The sequence below is a fragment of the Oncorhynchus keta genome, chromosome 15, assembly GCF_023373465.1.
Source record: "Oncorhynchus keta strain PuntledgeMale-10-30-2019 chromosome 15, Oket_V2, whole genome shotgun sequence".
In the NCBI taxonomy this organism is placed as follows: Eukaryota; Metazoa; Chordata; class Actinopteri; order Salmoniformes; family Salmonidae; genus Oncorhynchus; species Oncorhynchus keta.
The window spans coordinates 6,743,104-6,767,621 of record NC_068435.1 but is presented as its reverse complement, the minus strand read 5'-3'; the positions used below and the strand labels follow the sequence as shown (position 1 = coordinate 6,767,621).

Genomic DNA, 24,518 nt, shown 5'->3' with positions numbered 1-24,518 from the left:
ACTCCACTCTACCCTAGTTACCACTAAGCCCAATAACTCCACTCTACCCTGGTTACCACTAAGCCCAATAACTCCACTCTACCCTGGTCACCACTAAGCCCAATAACTCTCCACTCTACCCTGGTTACCACTAAGCCAAATAACTCCACTCTACCCTGGTTACCACTAAGCCCAATAACTCCACTCTACCCTGGTCACCACTAAGCCCAATAACTCTCCACTCTACCCTGGTTACCACTAAGCCCAATAACTCCACTCTACCCTGGTCACCACTAAGCCCAATAACTCCACTCTACCCTGGTCACCACTAAGCCCAATAACTCCACTCTACCCTGGTCACCACTAAGCCCAATAACTCCATTCTACCCTGGTTACCACTAAGCCCAATAACTCCACTCTACCCTGGTCACCACTAAGCCCAATAACTCCACTCTACCCTGGTTACCACTAAGCCCAATAACTCCACTCTACCCTGGTTACCACTAAGCCCAATAAGTCTCCACTCTACCCTGGTCACCACTAAGCCCAATAACTCCACTCTACCCTGGTTACCACTAAGCCCAATAACTCCACTCTACCCTGGTCACCACTAAGCCCAATAACTCCACTCTACCCCGGTCACCACTAAGACCAATAACTCCACTCTACCCTGGTTACCACTAAGCCCAATAAGGGCCGTTGGTGGAAAGAGTTCTCTCATCTGTGTCTACCCCCCTTTAAACTAGCCTACAGTATGTCTGGGTCAGGATAATCTGTGTCAACCCCCCCTGTAAACTAGCCTACAGTATGTCTGGGTCAGGATAATCTGTGTCTACCCCCCTCTCCCCTTTAAACTAGCCTACAGTATGTCTGGGTCAGGATAATCTGTGTCTACCCCCCTTTAAACTAGCCTACAGTATGTCTGGGTCAGGATAATCTGTGTCTACCCCCCTCCCCCCTTTAAACTAGCCTACAGTATGTCTGGGTCAGGATAATCTGTGTCTACCCCCCCCTTTAAACTAGCCTACAGTATGTCTGGGTCAGGATAATCTGTGTCTACCCCCCTTTAAACTAGCCTACAGTATGTCTGGGTCAGGATAATCTGTGTCTACCCCCCTTTAAACTAGCCTACAGTATGTCTGGGTCAGGATAATCTGTGTCTACCCCCCTTTTAAACTAGCCTACAGTATGTCTGGGTCAGGATAATGGCTTATTTCCCTTGATTGTAGATATTATGAAATGAATATTGGTTAGCCCCTGCTGTTATATATGTCATGATTCTGTTAAGTTGACTTTGATATTATGAGCTAAGGCAGCAAGTTGGTATCAATAGCCGAACCAGGCCTACATTATTACGATGAGGAGTGGAACGTATTCCTAGGGGCACCAAAGGGTGCCATGTGCCTTACGATGTGTTTTCCTTTGTTGATTTTAATGCCGGCACGTATTACAGTAGCCTAGGTTGACTACAGAACCAGTATCTTACATTCTACAGTCTAGCTGTAATTCTAAAGAGGTTCCTGTCCATGTAAGGTTCCGTCTTGGGTGACATGGGGTGTGTCTGTCTGTGATGTCAGCTGATATCTCTGAATTGGTGACCACAACTTCCTCTACCCGGGATGATATGCCGTCTGTCTGGACAGTTCCTGTGGTTGGAATGTCCTGTGCAACCAAACCCTCCCCCCAAACCTCCACCACCTTTCTCTTCCCACCCTTCACCCTCCACTTCTCACCCTTATACTCCCTCTTAATACATTGTAGATAACTAACAATTAGATTATTAGGGGACATTATTCCAGATATAGCCTGTTAAACTAGATACCCATCTATAATGGAATACCTCACACCCACACGGGCATGGCTCATCTATCCTCCTCCTCCTCCTCCTCCTCCTCCTCCTCCTCCTCCTCCTCCTCCTCCTCCTCCTCCTCCTCCCTCCTCTTCCTCCTCCTCCTCCTCCTCCTCCTCCTCTTCCTCCTCCTTCCCTCTTCCTCCTCTTCCTCCTACCTCCTCCTCCTCCACCTCCTCCTCCTCCTCCTCCTCCTCCTCCTCCTCCCTCCTCCTCTCCTCCTCCTCTTCCTCCTCCTCTTCCTACTCCTCCTCCTCCTCCTACCCTCCTCCTCCTCCTCCTCCTCCTCCTCCTCCTCCTCCTCTTCCTCCTCCTTCTCCTCTGTGTGTGTGATGTTTAAACAGACCAGAATTGCATAATGTGACTAGCAAACATTTACAGGCTTTCCAGGGATCTGTAATTGTCACTTATGCTGCCAACTCTGTATAAGATGGTGACAAGCAACAGCACAGAGAAAGATTATAGCCTACATCTCATGATGTTAGGTACACCAACCCAAAAGAGCCCCCAAAAGCCACAGAGCCTTAATAAGGCAAAAGGCAGGAATTAAAAAGTGAATCATGAAAGGCAAGCAAAATTTGAGTGTCACTCCTTTGGGTAGGAAAACATAGTGGAAAGAGTCTGGATTATAGATGCTTCCAGGATGTGCTTCATTCGTTTAGTTTCAACCTAAAGGGGATACTTTTCCTTTATGGTTTTATCCAAATAGCATTTTAACACTGAACGTGTGAAAATAACCAACCCAAAAGACAGAGTGAATGTTTTGTTTGTTCTGTTCTGTTCTGTTCTGGGTTATAGTTTGAGAACTGTAGTGCTGCTGTTTTAAAAAAACTGCTTGTCTCAAATGTCTCTACCAGATGTGGTCACGTGTGTCTGCACAATGCTCCGTTCGGTTCCTTCGTTCGTTCAGCCTGGGGGAGAAATGTGCTCCTCAGCTCTCCCTCATCAGTGTCTCAGGCCTGTTAACATGACAGACAGTTGGCCTGCTTCCCAAATGGCACCCTAACCCCTACCGCACAGTAGTGCACAACTTTTGACCACGGACTGTAGGGCCCTATGATATAGGGAGTAAGCTGTCATTTGGGAAACAGACAGAAAGTATATGACAGGGCCCTGACAGTAGACAGGCAGCAGAGGACTGTCATGTATATCACAGGCCCTGACAGTAGACAGGCAGCAGAGGACTGTCATGTATATCACAGGCCCTGACAGTAGACAGGCAGCAGAGGACTGTCATGTATACCACAGGCCCTGACAGTAGACAGACAGCAGAGGACTGTCATGTATATCACAGGCCCTGACAGTAGACAGACAGCAGAGGACTGTCATGTATATCACAGGCCCTGACAGTAGACAGGCAGCAGAGGACTGTCATATATATATCACAGGGCCCTGACAGTAGACAGGCAGCAGAGGACTGTCATGTATATCACCGGGCCCTGACAGTAGACAGGCAGCAGAGGACTGTCATGTATATCACCGGGCCCTGACAGCAGACAGGCAGCAGAGGACTGTCATGTATATCACCAGGCCCTGACAGCAGACAGGCAGCAGAGGACTGTCATGTATATCACAGGCCCTGACAGTAGACAGGCAGCAGAGGACTGTCATGTATATCACCGGGCCCTGACAGTAGACAGGCAGCAGAGGACTGTCATGTATATCACCGGGCCCTGACAGCAGACAGGCAGCAGAGGACTGTCATGTATATCACCAGGCCCTGACAGCAGACAGGCAGCAGAGGACTGTCATGTATATCACAGGCCCTGACAGTAGACAGGCAGCAGAGGACTGTCATGTATATCACCGGCCCTGACAGCAGACAGGCAGCAGAGGACTGTCATGTATATCACAGGCCCTGACAGTAGACAGGCAGCAGAGGACTGTCATGTATATCACCGGGCCCTGACAGCAGACAGGCAGCAGAGGACTGTCATGTATATCACCGGGCCCTGACAGCAGACAGGCAGCAGAGGACTGTCATGTATATCACAGGGCCCTGACAGTAGACAGGCAGCAGAGGACTGTCATGTATATCACAGGCCCTGACAGTAGACAGGCAGCAGAGGACTGTCATGTATATCACCGGGCCCTGACAGTAGACAGGCAGCAGAGGACTGTCATGTATATCACCGGGCCCTGACAGTAGACAGACAGCAGAGGACTGTCATGTATATCACCGGGCCCTGACAGTAGACAGGCAGCAGAGGACTGTCATGTATATCACCGGGCCCTGACAGTAGACAGGCAGCAGAGGACTGTCATGTATATCACCGGGCCCTGACAGCAGACAGGCAGCAGAGGACTGTCATGTATATCACAGGGCCCTGACAGTAGACAGGCAGCAGAGGACTGTCATGTATATCACAGGCCCTGACAGTAGACAGGCAGCAGAGGACTGTCATGTATATCACCGGGCCCTGACAGTAGACAGGCAGCAGAGGACTGTCATGTATATCACAGGCCCTGACAGTAGACAGGCAGCAGAGGACTGTCATGTATATCACAGGCCCTGACAGTAGACAGACAGCAGAGGACTGTCATGTATATCACCAGGCCCTGACAGTAGACAGGCAGCAGAGGACTGTCATGTATATCACAGGCCCTGACAGTAGACAGGCAGCAGAGGACTGTCATGTATATCACCAGGCCCTGACAGTAGACAGGCAGCAGAGGACTGTCATGTATATCACAGGGCCCTGACAGTAGACAGGCAGCAGAGGACTGGCATGTATATCACAGGCCCTGACAGTAGACAGGCAGCAGAGGACTGTCATATATATCACAGGCCCTGACAGTAGACAGGCAGCAGAGGACTGTCATGTATATCACCAGGCCCTGACAGTAGACAGGCAGCAGAGGACTGTCATGTATATCACAGGCCCTGACAGTAGACAGGCAGCAGAGGACTGTCATGTATATCACCGGCCCCTGACAGTAGACAGACAGCAGAGGACTGTCATGTATATCACAGGCCCTGACAGTAGACAGGCAGCAGAGGACTGTCATGTATATCACCGGCCCTGACAGTAGACAGGCAGCAGAGGACTGTCATGTATATCACCGGGCCCTGACAGTAGACAGGCAGCAGAGGACTGTCATGTATATCACCGGGCCCTGACAGTAGACAGGCAGCAGAGGACTGTCATGTATATCACCGGGCCCTGACAGTAGACAGGCAGCAGAGGACTGTCATGTATATCACCGGGCCCTGACAGTAGACAGGCAGCAGAGGACTGTCATGTATATCACCGGGCCCTGACAGTAGACAGGCAGCAGAGGACTGTCATGTATATCACCGGGCCCTGACAGTAGACAGGCAGCAGAGGACTGTCATGTATATCACAGGCCCTGACAGTAGACAGGCAGCAGAGGACTGTCATGTATATCACCGGGCCCTGACAGTAGACAGGCAGCAGAGGACTGTCATGTATATCACAGGGCCCTGATAGTAGACAGGCAGCAGAGGACTGTCATGTATATCACCGGGCCCTGACAGTAGACAGGCAGCAGAGGACTGTCGTTCATATTTGAAGATGATTGTTAGTTTACTTCTAAGATATCGAGTTTCGATAGACAATGTGCCTACGAGTGACTGGGACTGGTAACATTTAACTGTAGTCAAATCCCCTGTCCTTCAGTAGGAGTTTCTGTCCCTTTGTCATTATATAGAATATGGTTTATAATTGGCATTGTGGTACGGAAGGAAATATTTCTCAAACTAGTCACACGTCGCTCACACGTCATTCTAAAACCACCTCTGAAGGATGCAATGTTTTTAATGTATTTTTTAAAGATACTTATGTAGTGCTGCTAAAGGGTTTTGGGATATTGCCTGTTTTTTGTGAGTTTTTCTTTTAGCGCTTCTGTGAGGAGGTGGTTTGGAAGGAAAGGGGGTTGGTGGAGGGAGGGATAGAGGGAAAAGGGGAGAAGAGGTGGGGGGGGGGGGCAATTCCTGGCCAATTCAACACATCTGGAATATATGAGTCTGGGAGGTATGCAGTAATGCAGCATTCTCCAGCTCACAAAGAGGCCTTTGGTTCAGCATGATTCTCTTTTTTTTTTCCTCTTCTTCTTCACAACCAGTAGCTCAGTACTCGGGACAATATACAGACGGAGCAGGAGAGTTTGGTTTTTTTTATGGGGCATCTTCTAGAGGGGAGAAAGATTTTTTTTAATTTTTTTTTTTATAAAAAAATAAAATAAAAAACCTTTCAGTGAAGTTATCTCATATTTTGGGGCTTTTTTTTATTTGGTATCTTCTAGAGGGGAGAGAGATTTTAAAAATGTCAAAAAATAAAAATAAACAACCTTTCAGGTGAAGTTATCTCATAACGTGACTTGTATTTAGTTCTGTGTGAGTTCGAGTGCAGTGAGGACTGCAGGACTTGTGGTCCTCAGAGAGAAAGGACCTGTTCAGTCATTCCAAAGAAACCAATTCAACTCCGACACAAAAGCAGTAAGAAAGGAATGAGACATAAAGTGAGACCCAGGGCTCTGTTTCCGGGCTGGTGTTAAAAACACACGTTAGTTTTCCATTTCATCATGTGTAAACTGGCGCACTTGGCATCTTCCAACCCCTAACGCCGGGTACGGCAATGTACCTGTCTAACATCAGTTCGCTTGGGCTGAGGCGGGAGGGCTGGAAATATTTGATGCGTGTCCTTTTAAAGGAAAGACGAACCCATTTTTATGTTAATTTTTTAATATATATATATTCTAGCTGCACGATGTTCTAACATTTAATGTTTTCATGTGTATCTAAACGAGTGCCGTTGAAGTAGAAAAAACATTTTTGGCACCAAATGTGATAAAGTGTCTCTCACTACGCTGGAAATAAACAGGAATATGACTTCTAGATGGGAAGAAGAAGAAACTGGAGAAATGTTTTAAATTATAAAAACGTAGAGTCTCGCGTTTCCTTTCAAAACAAGTGCAAAAGTGTCCACTTCATGCAGCGCTGATGGAATGTTTTCAGACCCAGGAAAATCAGGTATTTCCTGTAACCCATTTCCTGTAACCCATTTCCTGTAACCCATTTCCTTGATGACAGTTTTGATTTTGAGAAGACTATCCAGCTATGACTCACATGGAAGGAGAGATGTGCCTCTTTTCTGCCCCCCCAATTTAATTTAATTAGATTTTTAAAAAACAAGCATATCCTCCAGTCCCATTTAATCAAGTCTGGTTTAGCAGCATTGTATGGGTGTGTCTTTTCTATCCTGGCCATTAGCCAAAAGTAGCCTCTTGAGTGAAGGGATTTTAAATGGTCTACTTGAGGAGTGTTTCGAAAATATGTTCTGTGTGTGTTTGCCCTCGTACATAGGCAACAATACAATTGACAAGAGTCGAGTATTTTTGTATAGACTAGCGGGTGTTCTGCAGAAAGACTTGGGCAGTAACATTGAACGAGAGAAGGGATTTATGATGTCATGCTTTTGAGCCAATCCTTTTTTTTAGTAATATTGGTGTTGGTTTAAAAAAAAAACATATTGATCGTTTTTTTTTTGGGGGGGGGGGGATTTACTTCGATTAAACCCAAACTTATTACAAATGTTTACTTCGAATAGGTTCATCGTGAGAATGTACATGGCTTGAATACAAATAAAATACTGCATCACTACAGACCATGGTTCGATCCCGGGCTGTATCACAACCGGCCTTAATCGGAAATCCCATAGGGAGGCGAACAATAGGCCCAGGGTCGTCTGGTTTAGGGGAGGGTTTTGCCAGGGTAGGACGTTTTTGTAAATAAGAATGTGTTCATAACTGGCTTGCCTATTTAAATAAAGGTTCATTAAATAAAACAGTAGATTTACGAGCGTTATGACAGTGGATGGACATTCTCCTTTTCTCTGTCTGATCTCTACCTCGCTACCTCCTGTGAACAGTTTGGATGTGAGTAAAAACCCTCCATAGTCTGAGTTGCCCTTGTCTGTATTGTCCGCCCACAGGGAGCAATTATGGTGCCTCTAACTGTATTCAGAGAGAGACTAATAAAACACATTTTTGTTTGAGTTTTTCCTAGAATTTGATGCGAATTATACACTTATTTTTATTTAGGCCTTATCAATAGCCTAGTGAATTGAATGTTGTTTATTGACTGTGTTTGAAATGCCCATAACAACATATTTCCATGTTGAAACCATATGCAATAACGCCATTAGAACCGTGTGGACTGTGAACATGTTCAACATATTTAGGAGCTACCTATTTTAAGGAACTAGACCATTAATGGACTAACAATAGAATTGGAGTTGATGATGACGCAATACATAAAAGACTGCAGGCATGGAGCACGTTCTGATTGGCCAGTGAGGGGCCAGGCGTCGACACACCCACAACTTGTTAATTGGTCAAAAGCCCAGCACTCTCGTGCCACCACTAGATTCTACACCCATAATTCTGGGTGTGAAAATAGAAAAATGACAGTATTTCTGACACACCCATGAACCTACAACACTACTGCCAGCGCTGAGATTTACCATTGCCTTAGGTTTGTTAGCCCTGACTGTCCATAATTTTGTCTTGGGACCCTTTCTTTAGACCTTGGCTCTTCTTTTACATGACAAAATAGCCATTTCCCAAAGACAAAGACGAGTTAGATCAAACAACCAGAAGAGTGGTTTCTGTTAATGTGGTAGCAGAGAGGACGTTATTATTTCAGGTAATGTGTGAGCTGAGAGAACGTTATTAGTTCATTATGTCTTATAGTAAGGAAGGGAAGAGTGTTATGGTGAGTGTGAGAGAGAGAGAGAGAGAGAGACAGAGACAGAGAAAAAGATGTGGAGAGAGCGAGAGAGAGAGGGGAGAGAGAGAGAGAGAGAGGGGAGAGAGAGAGAGGGGAGAGAGAAGAGAGAGAGAGAGAGAGAGAGAGAGAGGGGAGAGAGGGGAGAGAGAGGAGAGAGAGGAGAGAGAGGAGAGAGAGAGACAGAGAGACAGAGAAAAAGATGTAGGGAGAGAAAGAGAGGGAGAGAAAGAGAGAGACATATGTAGAGATGCACAGAGAGGGAGAGAGACAGAGAGAAAGAGAGGGAGAGGGAGAGAGAAAGACAGGGAGAGGGAGAGACGGAGAGGGACAGAGAGAAAGAGAGGGAGAGACAGAGGGACAGAGAGAAAGAGACGCAGATGGAGAGAGAAAGAGAGGTGGGGGTATAGGGAGTGGTGTCAGGCCTCCTAATGTGTTCAGCATGTTGACTAGCCACGCCCCCAGGACCTCCACCTGGCCTCCAAGCAGGAACAAGAAACTTCCAGATCAGCACTTCCTGTCCTCAACCAGCCAGATGTTACTCGGGAGATTATGAAAATATAATATCATGAAAAATGTAAACAGTGATATTCTTTAAGGTGATAAAATCAGATTATTTAAATCTCTCTTTATGAGTAGGTGTGGTTGAAATGGATTTAAGAGTAGGGGAAATGTCTGCAGAGTAATGATACCTCGGCTTCTGTCCAAAGTTAACAGTCTCTTTCTAATCGGACAACCCACTTTCCAAAAAATGTAGAGAGAGAGGTCCTTGACGAAAGTTAAATATCCAGTTTATACAAAGTTTACATCTCTGTTATTTCAACTTGACAAATTACATTATTCTGAATCTTGAGAATATATTTTTTGACCCTAGAAATAGAACGATTTAGAAATAGAACGATTTAGAAATAGAACGATTTAGAAATAGAATGATTTAGAAATAGAACGATTTAGAAATAGAACGATTTAGAAATAGAACGATTTAGAAATAGAATGATTTAGAAATAGAATGATTTAGAAATAGAATGATTTAGAAATAGAATGATTTAGAAATAGAATGATTTAGAAATAGAACGATTTAGAAATAGAATGACTTTCTACAATAGTTCTTCTTTTTCTATGCTTTATTCCATCCATAAAGTCTGTTAATCCTTCGTCTGTGTATTTTGGCCAAGACTCCACTGGTTTCATTGTACTTTATGATGTCTTATAAGTGACTCAGAGATATATCATGGCTTTATAAGAAAGGCTTCATTATTAAGCCCTGTGAAATACTTTCCCAGGAGCACAGAGGGAGAGAGAGAGATAAACAGAGAGAGAGAGAGAGAGCGAGGGAGGGCGCCAGGGAGAGAGAAAGAGAGAGAGAGAGAGAGAGAGAGAGAGAGAGAGAGAGAGAGAGAGAGAGAGAGAGAGAGAGAGAGAGAGAGAGAGAGAGAGAGAGAGAGAGAGAGAGAGAGAGAGAGGTAGAGAGAGAGATGTCTTCCTGTTTAACTTGGTCAGTGGGGATTCAACACACTGAGAACCCCATTAGCTTCTATCACCCCTTCAGTCAGGTCACTTATTAAATTCCTTCTTTGAGAAAGATTTCCTCCGTCAGAAGATTGCATATTAAATTCCTTAGGTCTATCTTTAGATCTACAAAGACCTATACTACTTCCACTGTTAACAGATCCAAACACTCTGAGATTAGCACAGTTTTTATCATCATATGGTGAGAATATTGCAATAAGAATAAAATAAATAAATAATAATATTTAATAAAAAGTAAAAATAATAATACATTCAAATAAAATAAAATGTTATTTGTCATAAACAACAGGTGTAGACTAACAGGTACCAGTGCTGAGTCAATGTGCAGGGGTATGAGGTAATTGAGGTAGATATGTACATACAGGTAGGGGTAAAGTGACAGATTTTAAACAGTAGCAGCAATGTATGTGATGAGTCAAAAAAAAGTTTGTGCAAAAAAAAAGGTCAATGCAGGTAGTTATTTGGTTAATTAACTACCTATTTAACAGTCTTATGGAGGTAGAAGCTGTTCAGGGTCGCGGTCTTATGGCGTGGGGGTAGAAGCTGTTCAGGGTCACGGTCTTATGGCGTGGAGGTAGAAGCTGTTCAGGGTCGCGGTCTTATGGCGTGGGGGTAGAAGCTGTTCAGGGTCACGGTCTTATGGCGTGGAGGTAGAAGCTGTTCAGGGTCGCGGTCTTATGGCGTGGGGGTAGAAGCTGTTCAGGGTCGCGGTCTTATGGCGTGGAGGTAGAAGCTGTTCAGGGTCGCGGTCTTATGGCGTGGGGGTAGAAGCTGTTCAGGGTCACGGTCTTATGGCGTGGGGGTAGAAGCTGTTCAGGGTCGCGGTCTTATGGCGTGGGGGTAGAAGCTGTTCAGGGTCGCGGTCTTATGGCGTGGGGGTAGAAGCTGTTCAGGGTCGCGGTCTTATGGCGTGGGGGAAGCTAGAAGCTGTTCAGGGTCGGGGTCTTATGGCGTGGGGGCGTGGGGGTAGAAGCTGTTCAGGGTCACGGTCTTATGGCGTGGGGGCGTAGAAGCTGTTCAGGGTCGCGGTCTTATGGCGTGGGGGTAGAAGCTGTTCAGGGTCGCGGTCTTATGGCGTGGGGGTAGAAGCTGTTCAGGGTCGCGGTCTTATGGCGTGGGGGTAGAAGCTGTTCAGGGTCGCGGTCTTATGGCGTGGGGGTAGAAGCTGTTCAGGGTCGCGGTCTTATGGCGTGGGGGTAGAAGCTGTTCAGGGTCGCGGTCTTATGGCGTGGGGGTAGAAGCTGTTCAGGGTCGCGGTCTTATGGCGAGGGGTTAGAAGCTGTTCAGGGTCGTCTTATCGGGGGTCTTAGGCCTTGTGCATGGGTGGCAGAAGCTGTTCAGGGTCTGTCTTATGGCGTGGGGTAGAAGCTGTTGACAATGTTTATGGCGTGCGTTCTCTGACACCGCCTGGTGGGGGTAGAAGCTGTTCAGGTCCTGGTCTTATGGCAGGGAGATGTTCGGGTCACGGTCTTAGTGATGTAGAAGCTGTTCAGGGTCGCGGTCTTACGTGGGGGTCAAGCTGTTCAGGGTCCGGTCTTATGGCGTGGGGGTAGAAGCGCCTCAGGGTCAGATGCCGTGGTGATGCAGCCAGTCAAGATGCTCTCGATGGTGTAGCTGTAGAACTTCTAGAGGATCCGAGGGCCCCATGCCAAATCTTTTTCTTCCTCCTGATGGGAAAGAGGCGTTGTCGTGTTTTGTCTACGATAGATCCTTAGTGATGTTGACACTGAGGAACTTGGGGGTAGAAGCTGTTCACCCCCCCCTACAGCCCTGTCGATGTGGGGGAGTACCCTTCCGTTTCCTCTAGATTCTTCTTTGAGTGATATTTGGGACTAAACCCGTTAGGTTTCTATTCTTTCAATGAATCCAACTGTCTGAGAACCCTGCTGATCTTTATCATCAATGCAGTGAGATTGCATCTTAAATTCCTCCTTCTAGTTGTCTTTCTATGAAGCCTTTATGCGACTAGACTAGAGAGACTTGTGGTCCTTCTTATAGCTCAGGGGGTAGAAGCTGTTCAGGGTCAACGCCTTATGGCGTGGGTAGAAGCTGTTCAGGGTCACCTTATGGCGTGAGGTATGAAGCTGTTCAGGGTGACTTATTTGGGGGTAAAAGCTGTTCAGGGTCGCTAAATGGCATATATTATTATTATATTATAATATTACTTCGGGAAGACTCCATTCTTGTCAGATCGTGTTACTTTATTATTGTTATTTATTATACTTTGGAAGGCGCTGCTTCCTGTCCGTTGACCCGGTAACAGAAGGACAGAGGGGTGACATAAGGATGACATAGGGGTGACATAGGGATGATGTAAGGGATGGACTGAGACCAGAAATTATTATTCTCCATCCATAGAATAATACTTTTACACCAAAGCCCTAATTTAGACTGACCCACTGGGTTAAAAATGGACCAGCCCATCTGGCATTTGCCCGGAAATGCCCTATGGCCAGTCCGCCCCTGTAAAGGGTTTGTTTTAGGGTGACATTCTGTTTTTTTTCTGTCCAGACAAGATTACCCCATGTTGTTGGGGATGGCTGGATGATCATTTAAAAAAATATATTTATTCTGGGTTTAGTTTGTCTTATAAGATGAGGGGTTCAGAGACAAGGGCTGCATTCCAAACAAAGTGCACTATATAGGGAATAGGCTGCCATAGGGCTCTGGTCTAAAGTAGTGCACTATATAGGGAATAGGCTGCCATAGGGCTCTGGTCTAAAGTAGGTCACTATATAGGGAATAGGCTGCCATAGGGCTCTGGTCTAAAGTAGGTCACTATATAGGGAATAGGCTGCCATTTGGGAACGAAGCCAAGATGTGAAACGTGATGAAAGTGCTGTTAGATCACCTTCTTTATTTTCTATTCATTTATAGATGGTTTTTTTTGTCTTAATCTCTGCATTTTGTGTGAAAGGGGGTACTAGTTACTGAGTTGGATGTGCAGGGGTACGAGGTAATTGAGGTAGATTTGTACTACACATATAACTAGGAAACATGGTAAACAGTAGGTAACAGTAGCAGCAGTGCAGAGTCAAAACAACGTTAGTGCACCAAGGGTCAATGCAGGTCGTCCAGATAACTATTTAAATAACTATTTAAATAACTATTGAGCAGTCTAATAGCTTGGGAGTAGAAGCTGTTCAGGGTCCTGTTGGTAAAACAAAAATTGGTGCATCGTCGTGAGGTAGCAGAGAGAACAGTCTGTGACTTAGGTGGTTGGAAACTTTGACAATTTTTTTTTTTAGGGGTGATCTTCCTCTGACACCGCCTGGTTTTGACTTGCCTAGTTAAATAAAGACGAAATACAATTGGCATAGAGGTCCTGGATGGCAGGGAGCTTGGCCCCAGTGATGTCGATAGTTGATTCATAGTTCCCTTGTGATGTCGATAGTTGATTCATAGTTCCCTTTAAAAAATATATTTATTCTGGGTTTAGTTTGTCTTATGTCGATAGTTGGGCTGCATTCCAAACAAAGTGCACTTGTAGGGATGGCGATAGTTGATTCCCCTTGTGATGTCGATAGTTGATTCATAGTTCCACTTGTGATGCCGATAGGGCTCTGATTAAAGTAGTTCTTGTAGGGATAGGCTGCCATAGTTGATTCATAGTTCCCTTGTGATGGAATAGGCTGATTCATAGTTCCCTTGTGATGTCGATAGTTGATTCATAGTTCCCTTGTGATTTTCTATTCATTTATAGATGTGATTTTTTGTTTATTCTGCATTTTGTGTGAAAGGGGGTACTAGTTACTAGTTGATTCATAGTTCCCTTGTGATGTCGATAGTTGATATAACTAGGAAACATGTAAACAGTAGGTAACAGTAGCAGCAGTGAAGATTCATAGTTCCCTTGTGATGTCGATAGTTGATTCATAGTTCCCTTGTGATGTCGATAGTTGATCATAGTCAAGTTCTATTTAAATAACTATTGAGCAGTTGTTATGTGTTCAGGGTCCTGTTGATAAAATAAAATTCCCATGTCGATAGTTGATTCATAGTTCCCTTGGTGATGTCAATAGTTGATTCATATTTCCCTTTTTTTGGGGGGTAGTTTCCTCTGACACCGCCTGTTTTGATAGTTGCCATAGTTAAATAAAGTCGATATACATTCATAGTTCCTGTTATGTCATAGTTGATTCATAGTTCCCTTGTGATGTCGATAGTTGATTCATAGTTCCCTTGTGATGTCGATAGTTGATTCATAGTTCCCTTGTGATGTCGATAGTTGATTCATAGTTCCCTTGTGATGTCGATAGTTGATTCATAGTTCCCTTGTGATGTCGATAGTTGATTCATAGTTCCCTTGTTATGTCGATAGTTGATTCATAGTTCCCTTGTGATGTCGATAGTTGATTCATAGTTCCCTTGTGATGTCGATAGTTGATTCATAGTTCCCTTGTGATGTCGATAGTTGATTCATAGTTCCCTTGTGATGTCGATAGTTGATTCATAGTTCCCTTGTGATGTCGATAGTTGATTCATAGTTCCCTTGTGATGTCGATAGTTGATTCATAGTTCCCTTGTGATGTCGATAGTTGATTCATAGTTCCCTTGTGATGTCGTTTGATTCATAGTTCCTTGTTATGTCGATAGTTGATTCATAGTTCCCTTGTGATGTCGATAGTTGATTCATAGTTCCCTTGTGATGTCGATAGTTGATTCATAGTTCCCTTGTGATGTCGATAGTTGATTCATAGTTCCCTTGTGATGTCGATAGTTGATTCATAGTTCCCTTGTGATGTCGATAGTTGATTCATAGTTCCCTTGTGATGTCGATAGTTGATTCATAGTTCCCTTGTGATGTCGTTCCCTTGTGATGTTGATTCATAGTTCCCTTGTGATGTCGATAGTTGATTCATAGTTCCCTTGTGATGTCGATAGTTGATTCATAGTTCCCTTGTGATGTCGATAGTTGATTCATAGTTCCCTTGTGATGTCGATAGTTGATTCATAGTTCCCTTGTGATGTCGATAGTTGATTCATAGTTCCCTTGTGATGTCGATAGTTGATTCATAGTTCCCTTGTGATGTCGATAGTTGATTCATAGTTCCCTTGTGATGTCGATAGTTGATTCATAGTTCCCTTGTGATGTCGATAGTTGATTCATAGTTCCCTTGTTAGGTCGATAGTTGATTCATAGTTCCCTTGTGATGTCGATAGTTGATTCATAGTTCCGTGTGTCACTGTCATTCTGGTTAATAGGAGGGCGAATAGCGATAGGCGATGTGGTTGACATGTTCTCGGTCTCCTGCAGGGGAAGAGGCCCTCTCAGGCCCTGAGCCCTCTCAGGCCCTCTCAGGCCCTGAGCCCTCTCAGGCCCTCTCAGGCCCTGCGCCCTCTCAGGCCCTCTCAGGCCCTCTCAGGCCCTGCGCCCTCTCAGGCCCTCTTAGGCCCTCTCAGGCCCTCTCAGGCCCTCTCAGGCCCTGCGCCCTCTCAGGCCCTCTTAGGCCCTCTCAGGCCCTGAGCCCTCTCAGGCCCTCTCAGGCCCTGCGCCCTCTCAGGCCCTCTCAGGCCCTCTCAGGCCCTGAGCCCTCTCAGGCCCTCTCAGGCCCTCTCAGGCCCTGGGCCCTCTCAGGCCCTCTCAGGCCCTCTCAGGCCCTCTTCACCACTGTGTTTGGACCATGATCCTTAGTGAGCTGATCCTTCAGTAACAGTAACGTCTATATACGGTCTCCCTTTAGAAAAGGATTCACACAAATCATCTGATTACTGGAACGTTGTCAATGCCTGCGTCCCAAATTGCATCATATTCCCTATATAGTGCACTACTTTTGAGCAGAGGCCTATGGCATCCTATTCCCTACATAGTGCACTACTTTTGAGCAGAGGCCTATGGCATCCTATTCCCTATATAGTGCACTACTTTTGAGCAGAGGCCTATGGCATCCTATTCCCTATATAGTGCACTACTTTAGACCAGAGGCCTATGGCATCCTATTCCCTATATAGTGCACTACTTTTGAGCAGAGGCCTATGGCACCCTATTCCCTATATAGTGCACTACTTTTGAGCCAGAGGCCTATGGCATCCTATTCCCTATATAGTGCACTACTTTTGAGCAGAGGCCTATGGCACCCTATTCCCTATATAGTGCACTACTTTTGAGCCAGAGGCCTATGGCATCCTATTCCCTATATAGTGCACTACTTTAGACCAGAGGCCTATGGCATCCTATTCCCTATATAGTGCACTACTTTTGAGCAGAGGCCTATGGCACCCTATTCCCTATATAGTGCACTACTTTTGAGCCAGAGGCCTATGGCAGCCTATTCCCAGCAGAGGCCTATGGGTTGGTTCCATGTGGGACGTTTTCAATGTATTAGTGAGTAGTGAAGAGACCCCCTGTGCGTACGGCTCCTTTAAAACCTAGTCCTGCTATTAGCCTGCTTGAAATTCCCCATAACCATACTGTATATCACTGTGACCCTCGGGGGAGGGAGGGAGGGGAACTAAGTCAATTAAATAGTTAGAGAATTCCTCTCGTCTTTGCTGATACAGCTAGTCAGTTGAGAGAGAGATAGAAAAAGGAGAGCGATAGTGAGAGGAACAGGAGAGAGAGAGAGAATGAGAGAGAGAGAGAGAGAGACACAGACCATAATATGTGTAACAGTTGTAACAGTGTATGAAACAACAAAAGACACTCCTTCAGTTCCTTTTCCATTTAATGGGAAAGGTTCTCAGTGGTGTTAAATTGCCTGTAAAACCTCAACCCTACTGTTGCAGACCCAAAGGCGTTTTATCCCTCTCTCTCTCTCTCTCTCTCTCTCTCTCTCTCTCTCTCTCTCTCTCTCTCTCTCTCTCTCTCTCTCTCTCTCTCTCTCTCTCTCTCTCTCTCTCTCTCTCTCTCTCTCTCTCTCTCTCTCTCTCTCTCTCTCTCTCTGTCTCTCTCTCTGTCTCTCTCTCTGTCTCTCTCTCTCTCTCTGTCTCTCTCTCTCTCTCTCTCTCTCTCTCTCTCTCTCTCTCTCTCTCTCTCTCTCCAACTCTCTCTCTTTCTCTTTCTCTCTCTCTCTCTCTCTCTCTCTCTCTCTCTCTCTCTCTCTCTCTCTCCAACTCTCTCTCTCTCTCTCTCTCTCTCTCTCTCTCTCTCTCCAACTCTCTCTCTCTCCAACTCTCTCTCTCTCTCTCTCTCTCTCTCTCTCTCTCTCTCTCTCTCTCTGTCTCTGTCTCTGTCTCTGTCTCTGTCTCTGTCTCTGTCTCTGTCTCTCTCTCTCTCTCTCTCTCTGTCTCTCTCTCTCTCTCCTGTCTCTCTCTCTCTCTCTCTCTCTCTCTCTCTCTCTCTCTGTCTCTCTCTCTCTCTCTCTCTCTCTCTCTCTCTCTCTCTCTCCCTCCCTACTTCCCTCTTTCCCTTTCTCACTCCCCCATGGTCTCTCCCTGTCTCCCCCCTCTCCCCTCCCTCCCTACTTCCCATCTCCCCCACTTCCTCTCTTTCCTCCTGCTCTCTTTCCCTCCCTCCCTCCCTCCCTCCCTCCCTCCCTCCCTCCCTCCCTCTGTAGTCTCTCTCTCTCTCTCTCTCTCTCTCTCTCTCTCTCTCTCTCTCTCTCTCTCTCTCTCTCTCCTCTCTCTCTCCTCTCACTCTTTCTCTCTCTGTCTCTCTTTCCCCTGCTCTCTCTCTCTCTCTGTCTCTCCCCCTCTCTTAACCTCCCTTCCTGTGGGTCTGTAACTGTGGTTTTGTAGAGTGGACCCCATATAGGCTATTAAACCGATTAGATGGCCCCTAATCATCTTTACAGGCCCACCGCCCAGGTTTCTGCATTAAAAACACTGGTGTCCGTATGGGTAGATTTTCTCTTCACGTGCAGTAAAACATGTCCATCTTCTTGGAAAACGTCAAACCTCCATCCTTTTTGTTGAGTGTTGTTCTATGGCAAAGCAACCGAGCTACTGCTACAAACAGATGGACCTATCAAAAGCTGTGTGCTGGAAAACCTTGGTCGAGCACATGGGTGTGTGGGAGTAGACATTGTGGTGCTCATGTGAATTTCCTGTCCTTTTCAGGCTTCAGTTCTACCACTACTTAAAACGTAGTTGATAGTTAATACCATTGGTAATTACAACAGTAATATACTTAAACTGTGAGGTGAAAGCTATATATATTCATTTAATAGCTTTCATGCTAGATTAAAGAGAGTAATATTTGCTTTTATGGGTTTGTGCTTTTATGAAACTCCTTTTTTGTTGTACTTAACCTCTTGAGGTCAAAGCTATAAAGAGGATACTAAATCCTCACCCCTGAGGTATAAAACAAATATGTAAAAAAAAATCGACAATAGAGTACATTTGCTATACTGCTCCCATATGAACAAACTCTTTATTTATAAATGACAAAACACTTGTCCCTCTCCTCTCTTCACAGCTGACCCAGTGGATGTACTCAAGGCTCTGGACTTCCACAGCTCTCCGGATGGCGTCCGTAAAGTCACGGGCTACTGCGCTCACAGGAGAGGATCTAAACCTGACATAGCCTTCCGTGTGGGGAAGCAGGCCCAGATCAGCGCTCCCAGCAAGCAACTCTTCCCAGGTGACTTAACCGATCTGGAGACGCACGCACGCGCGCACACACACACACACACACACACACACACACACACACACACACACACACACACACACACACACACACACACACACACACACACACACACACACACACACACACACACACATCAAACCTCACGTAAATTGATTTTCCACACGCTCCCAAGTGGCACAGCGGTCTAAAGGCTCTGCATCTGAATGCTTAGAGGCGTCACTACAGTTCCTGGTTCGACTCCAGTCTGTATCACACCATCCTATGGGAATCTTGATTGACAGTCTGAGGTCCTGAGCGCTCTGGAGCAGGTTTTCTCTCTGGGTTCCCTTAGAGCCTGGTTCCTTAGGGCGGCGCACCATTGACAAACACATCCCAATTCAAGGCCATTTTGGAAAGACAGACACGTCTTCGATAGTGTTTGAATTCCAGATGACACCGTATGCCTATTCCCTATGTAGTGCACCTAATTGGGAATAGGGTGCCATTTTGGACACTATGTAGTGCACCTAATTGGGAATAGGGTGCCATTTTGGACACTATGTAGTGCACCTCATTGGGAATAGGGTGCCATTTTGGACACTATGTAGTGCACCTAATTGGGAATAGGGTGCCATTTTGGACACTTCCAAGGGGTCTCCATAGATGCTACTGTCCTAAACTACAGTCCTAATCTGCTGTCCTAAACTGCTGTCCTAAACTACAGTCCTAATCTGCTGTCCTAAACTACTGTCCTAAACTACAGTCCTAATCTGCTGTCCTAAACTGCTGTCCTAAACTACAGTCCTAATCTGCTGTCCTAAACTACTGTCCTAAACTGCTGTCCTAAACTACTGTCCTAAACTACAGTCCTAAACTACTGTCCTAAACTACTGTCCTAATATACTGTCCTAAACTGCTGTCCTAAACTGCTGTCCTAAACTACTGTCCTAAACTGCTGTCCTAAACTACTGTCCTAAACTACAGTCCTAAACTACTGTCCTAAACTACTGTCCTAATATACTGTCCTAAACTGCTGTCCTAAACTGCTGTCCTAAACTACTGTCCTAATCTACTGTCCTAAACTGCTGTCCTAAACTTCTGTCCTAATCTACTGTCCTAAACTACTGTCCTAATCTACTGTCCTAAACTGCTGTCCTAAACTACTGTCCTAAACTACTGTCCTAAACTACAGTCCAAAACTACTGTCCTAAACTACTGTCCTAATCTACTGTCCTAAACTACTGTCCTAAGGTACTGTCCTAAACTTCTGTCCTAAACTACTGTCCTAAGCTACTGTCCTAAGCTACTGTCCTCAAGCTACTGTCCTAAACTAATGTCCTAAACTACTGTCCTGAACTACTGTCCTAATCTACTGTCCTAAACTACAGTCCAAAACTACTGTCCTAAACTACTGTCCTAATCTACTGTCCTAGGCTACTGTCCTAAACTACAGTCCTAATCTACTGTCCTAAACTACAGTCCTAATCTACTGTCCTAAACTACAGTCCTAATCTACTGTCCTAAACTACTGTCCTAATCTACTGTCCTAAACTACTGTCCTAAACTACTGTCCTAAACTACTGTCCTAAACTACTGTCCTAAGGTACTGTCCTAAACTACTGTCCTAAACTTCTGTCCTAAACTACTGTCCTAAACTACTGTCCTAAGCTACTGTCCTCAAGCTACTGTCCTAAGCTAATGTCCTAAACTACTGTCCTAAACTACTGTCCTAATCTACTGTCCTAAACTACAGTCCAAAACTACTGTCCTAAACTACAGTCCAAAACTACTGTCCTAAACTACTGTCCTAAACTACAGTCCTAATCTACTGTCCTAAACTACAGTCCTAATCTACTGTCCTAAACTACAGTCCTAATCTACTGTCCTAAACTACAGTCCTAATCTACTGTCCTAAACTACTGTCCTAAACTACAGTCCTAATCTGCTGTCCTAAACTACAGTCCTAATCTACTGTCCTAAACTACAGTCCTAATCTGCTGTCCTAAACTACAGTCCTAATCTACTGTCCTAAACTACAGTCCTAATCTGCTGTCCTAAACTACAGTCCTAATCTACTGTCCTAAACTACAGTCCTAAACTGCTGTCCTAAACTACTGTCCTAAACTACTGTCCTAATCTACTGTCCTAAACTACAGTCCTAATCTACTGTCCTAAACTACAGTCCTAATCTGCTGTCCTAAACTACTGTCCTAAACTACTGTCCTAATCTACTGTCCTAAACTGCTGTCCTAAACTACTGTCCTAAACTACTGTCCTAAACTACTGTCCTCAGCTACTGTCCTAAAGTACTGTCCTAAACTACAGTCCTAATCTACTGTCCTAAACTACAGTCCTAATCTACTGTCCTAAACTACAGTCCTAAACTGCTGTCCTAAACTACTGTCCTAAACTACAGTCCTAATCTACTGTCCTAAACTACAGTCCTAATCTACTGTCCTAAACTACTGTCCTAATCTACTGTCCTAAACTGCTGTCCTAAACTACTGTCCTATTCTACTGTCCTAATATACTGTCCTAAACTGCTGTCCTAAACTGCTGTCCTAAACTACTGTCCTAAACTACTGTCCTCAGCTACTGTCCTAAACTACTGTCCTAAACTACTGTCCTAAACTACTGTCCTCAGCTACTGTCCTAAACTACTGTCCTAAACTTCTGTCCTAAACTACTGTCCTAAGCTACTGTCCTAAGCTACTGTCCTCAGCTACTGTCCTAAACTACTGTCCTAAATTCCTGTCCTAAACTCCTGGCCTAAACTGCTTACTGTTTAAACCAGATAATCCACAGTCTCTAGGTTTCTTCCTAGGTTCTGGCCTTTCTAGGGGAGTTTTTCCGAGCCACCGTGCTTCTACACCTGCATCTCCAGGTTTCCTCCTAGGTTCTGGCCTTTCTAGGGGAGTTTTTCCTAGCCACCGTGCTTCTACACCTGCATCTCCAGGTTTCCTCCTAGGTTCTGGCCTTTCTAGGGGAGTTTTCCCGAGCCACCGTGCTTCTACACCGGCATTGCTTGCTGTTTTGGGGTTTTAGGCCGGTTTCTGTCCACACTTTGATATATCAGCTAATGTTAGAAGGCCTTTATAAATAAATTTGATTTGAAATTGGATTGATTGAACAACAAAAGGAATACAACCACTAGGTCAATAGCTGTAGCGGTACAAAACACTGTCTATAGATGTGGAAAACCACTAGGTCAATAGCTGTAGCGGTACAAAACACTGTCTATAGATGTGGAAAACCACTAGGTCAATAGCTGTAGCGGTACAAAACACTGTCTATAGATGTGGAAAACCACTAGGACAATAGCTGTAGCGGTACAAAACACTGTCTATAGATGTGGAAAACCACTAGGTCAATAGCTGTAGCGGTACAAAACACTGGCTATAGATGTGGAAAACCACTAGGACAATAGCTGTAGCGGTACTAAACACTGTCTATAGATGTGGAAAACCACTAGGACAATAGCTGTAGCGGTACTAAACACTGTCTATAGATGTGGAAAACCACTAGGACAATAGCTGTAGCGGTACAAAACACTGTCTATAGATGTGGAAAACCACTAGGACAATAGCTGTAGTGGTACTAAACACTGTCTATAGATGTGGAAAACCACTAGGACAATAGCTGTAGTGGTACTAAACACTGTCTATAGATGTGGAAAACCACTAGGACAATAGCTGTAGCGGTACTAAACACTGTCTATAGATGTGGAAAACCACTAGGACAATAGCTGTAGCGGTACTAAACACTGTCTATAGATGTGGAAAACCACTAGGTCAATAGCTGTAGCGGTACTAAACACTGTCTATAGATGTGGAAAACCACTAGGTCAATAGCCTACACTGTGGGGATATAATATGACCTACACTGTAGGGATTAATGGATAGATAGAATATGACCTACACTGTAGAGATTAATGGATTGATAGAATATGACCTACACTGTGGGGATAGAATATGACCTACACTGTAGGGATTAATGGATTGATAGAATATGACCTACACTGTGGGGATAGAATATGACCTACACTGTGGGGATTAATGGATTGATAGAATATGACCTACACTGTGGGGATAGAATATGACCTACACTGTGGGGATTAATGGATTGATAGAATATGACCTACACTGTGGGGATTAATGGATTGATAGAATATGACCTACACTGTAGGGGATTAATGGATTGATAGAATATGACCTACACTGTAGGGATTAATGGATTGATAGAATATGACCTACACTGTGGGGATAGAATATGACCTACACTGTGGGGATTACTGGATTGATAGAATATGACCTACACTGTAGGGATTAATGGATTGATAGAATATGACCTACACTGTAGGGATTAATGGATTGATAGAATATGACCTACACTGTAGGGATTAATGGATTGATAGAATATGACCTACACTGTGGGATTAATGGATTGATAGAATATGACCTACACTGTAGGGATTAATGGATTGATAGAATATGACCTACACTGTAGGGATTAATGGATTGATAGAATATGACCTACACTGTAGGGATTAATGGATTGATAGAATATAACCTACACTGTAGGGATAGAATATGACCTACACTGTAGGGATTAATGGATTGATAGAATATGACCTACACTGTGGGGATTAATGGATAGATAGAATATGACCTACACTGTAGGGATTAATGGATTGATAGAATATGACCTACACTGTGGGGATTAATGGATAGATAGAATATGACCTACACTGTGGGGATAGAATATGACCTACACTGTGGGGATTAATGGATTGATAGAATATGACCTACACTGTGGGGATTAATGGATTGATAGAATATGACCTACACTGTGGGGATAGAATATGACCTACACTGTGGGGATTAATGGATTGATAGAATATGACCTACATGGTCCTTCTGTGGCTCAGTTGGTAGAGCATGGCGCTTGTAACGCCAGGGTAGTGGGTTCGATTCCCGGGACCACCCATACGTAGAATGTATGCACACATGACTGTAAGTCGCTTTGGATAAAAGCGTCAGCTAAATGGCATATATTATTATTATTATTATTATTATTATTATTATTACACTGTGGGGATAGAATATGACCTACACTGTGGAGATAAGAGAGGTTAATTGAGATGTTTAATGTATGAAGGAAGACTGCGGATACAGAATGATAGGGTCTACACCATAAGGACACGTAGGACAACGACCAAGCATTCATTAGCTCAAAGGATAAATAAAGGACCAAGCTGGTCCTTGTCCTGTGGAGTCGTTGGCCCTCTTTCTGGTTGAAAACATAGACCGTTTAAGACGCTAGTTGCTACTTGGCCCGTACTGACAGGATACTGTATACAACTTTACTAGAAACAGTGGCTTGTTAAATACTTTCTCCTCCGTCTGTGAGTGTTGGCGCTTTGCCAAATTGTCCAGACAGCGAAGGAAAAAAATAAAGGCACAAAATAGCAGGAGATTAAATGAACTAGTGAGATTTTCTGTGATTTTAGGCCAAAAAATAATTTGCCTGGAAATGTTACTGGTTTTAAAGACTGGGAATTTCAGTCAAATAGGCTCAAATACAATTGAATGAAGTGGAGTACAGTTTCCCAGTCTAAAAGAGAACGATTCCCAGTCTAAAAGAGAACGATTCCCAGTCTAAAAGAGAACGATTCCCAGTCTAAAAGAGAACGATTCCCAGTCTAAAAGAGAACGATTCCCAGTCTAAAAGAGAACGATTCCCAGTCTAAAAGAGAACGATTCCCAGTCTAAAAGAGAACGATTCCCAGTCTAAAAGAGAACGATTCCCAGTCTAAAAGAGAACGATTCAGCTTTTATTTCATCACCAGCAACCTATTTCATTCTAGTTAACAGTTTAGATATATTTAGATTGTTCTCTTT

The 24,518-nt window shown here is 44.6% G+C and overlaps 1 protein-coding gene across 1 annotated transcript in view; it reads left to right on the top strand.

Annotated features, from left to right (window-relative positions):
- The window catches only part of LOC118377354 (collagen alpha-1(XI) chain-like), a 233,450-nt gene that overhangs the window by 7,667 nt on the left and 201,265 nt on the right, over positions 1-24,518 (top strand). The window contains 1 exon segment of the mRNA XM_052463126.1: positions 18,463-18,627. Coding sequence (XP_052319086.1) covers positions 18,463-18,627 — 165 coding nt within the window.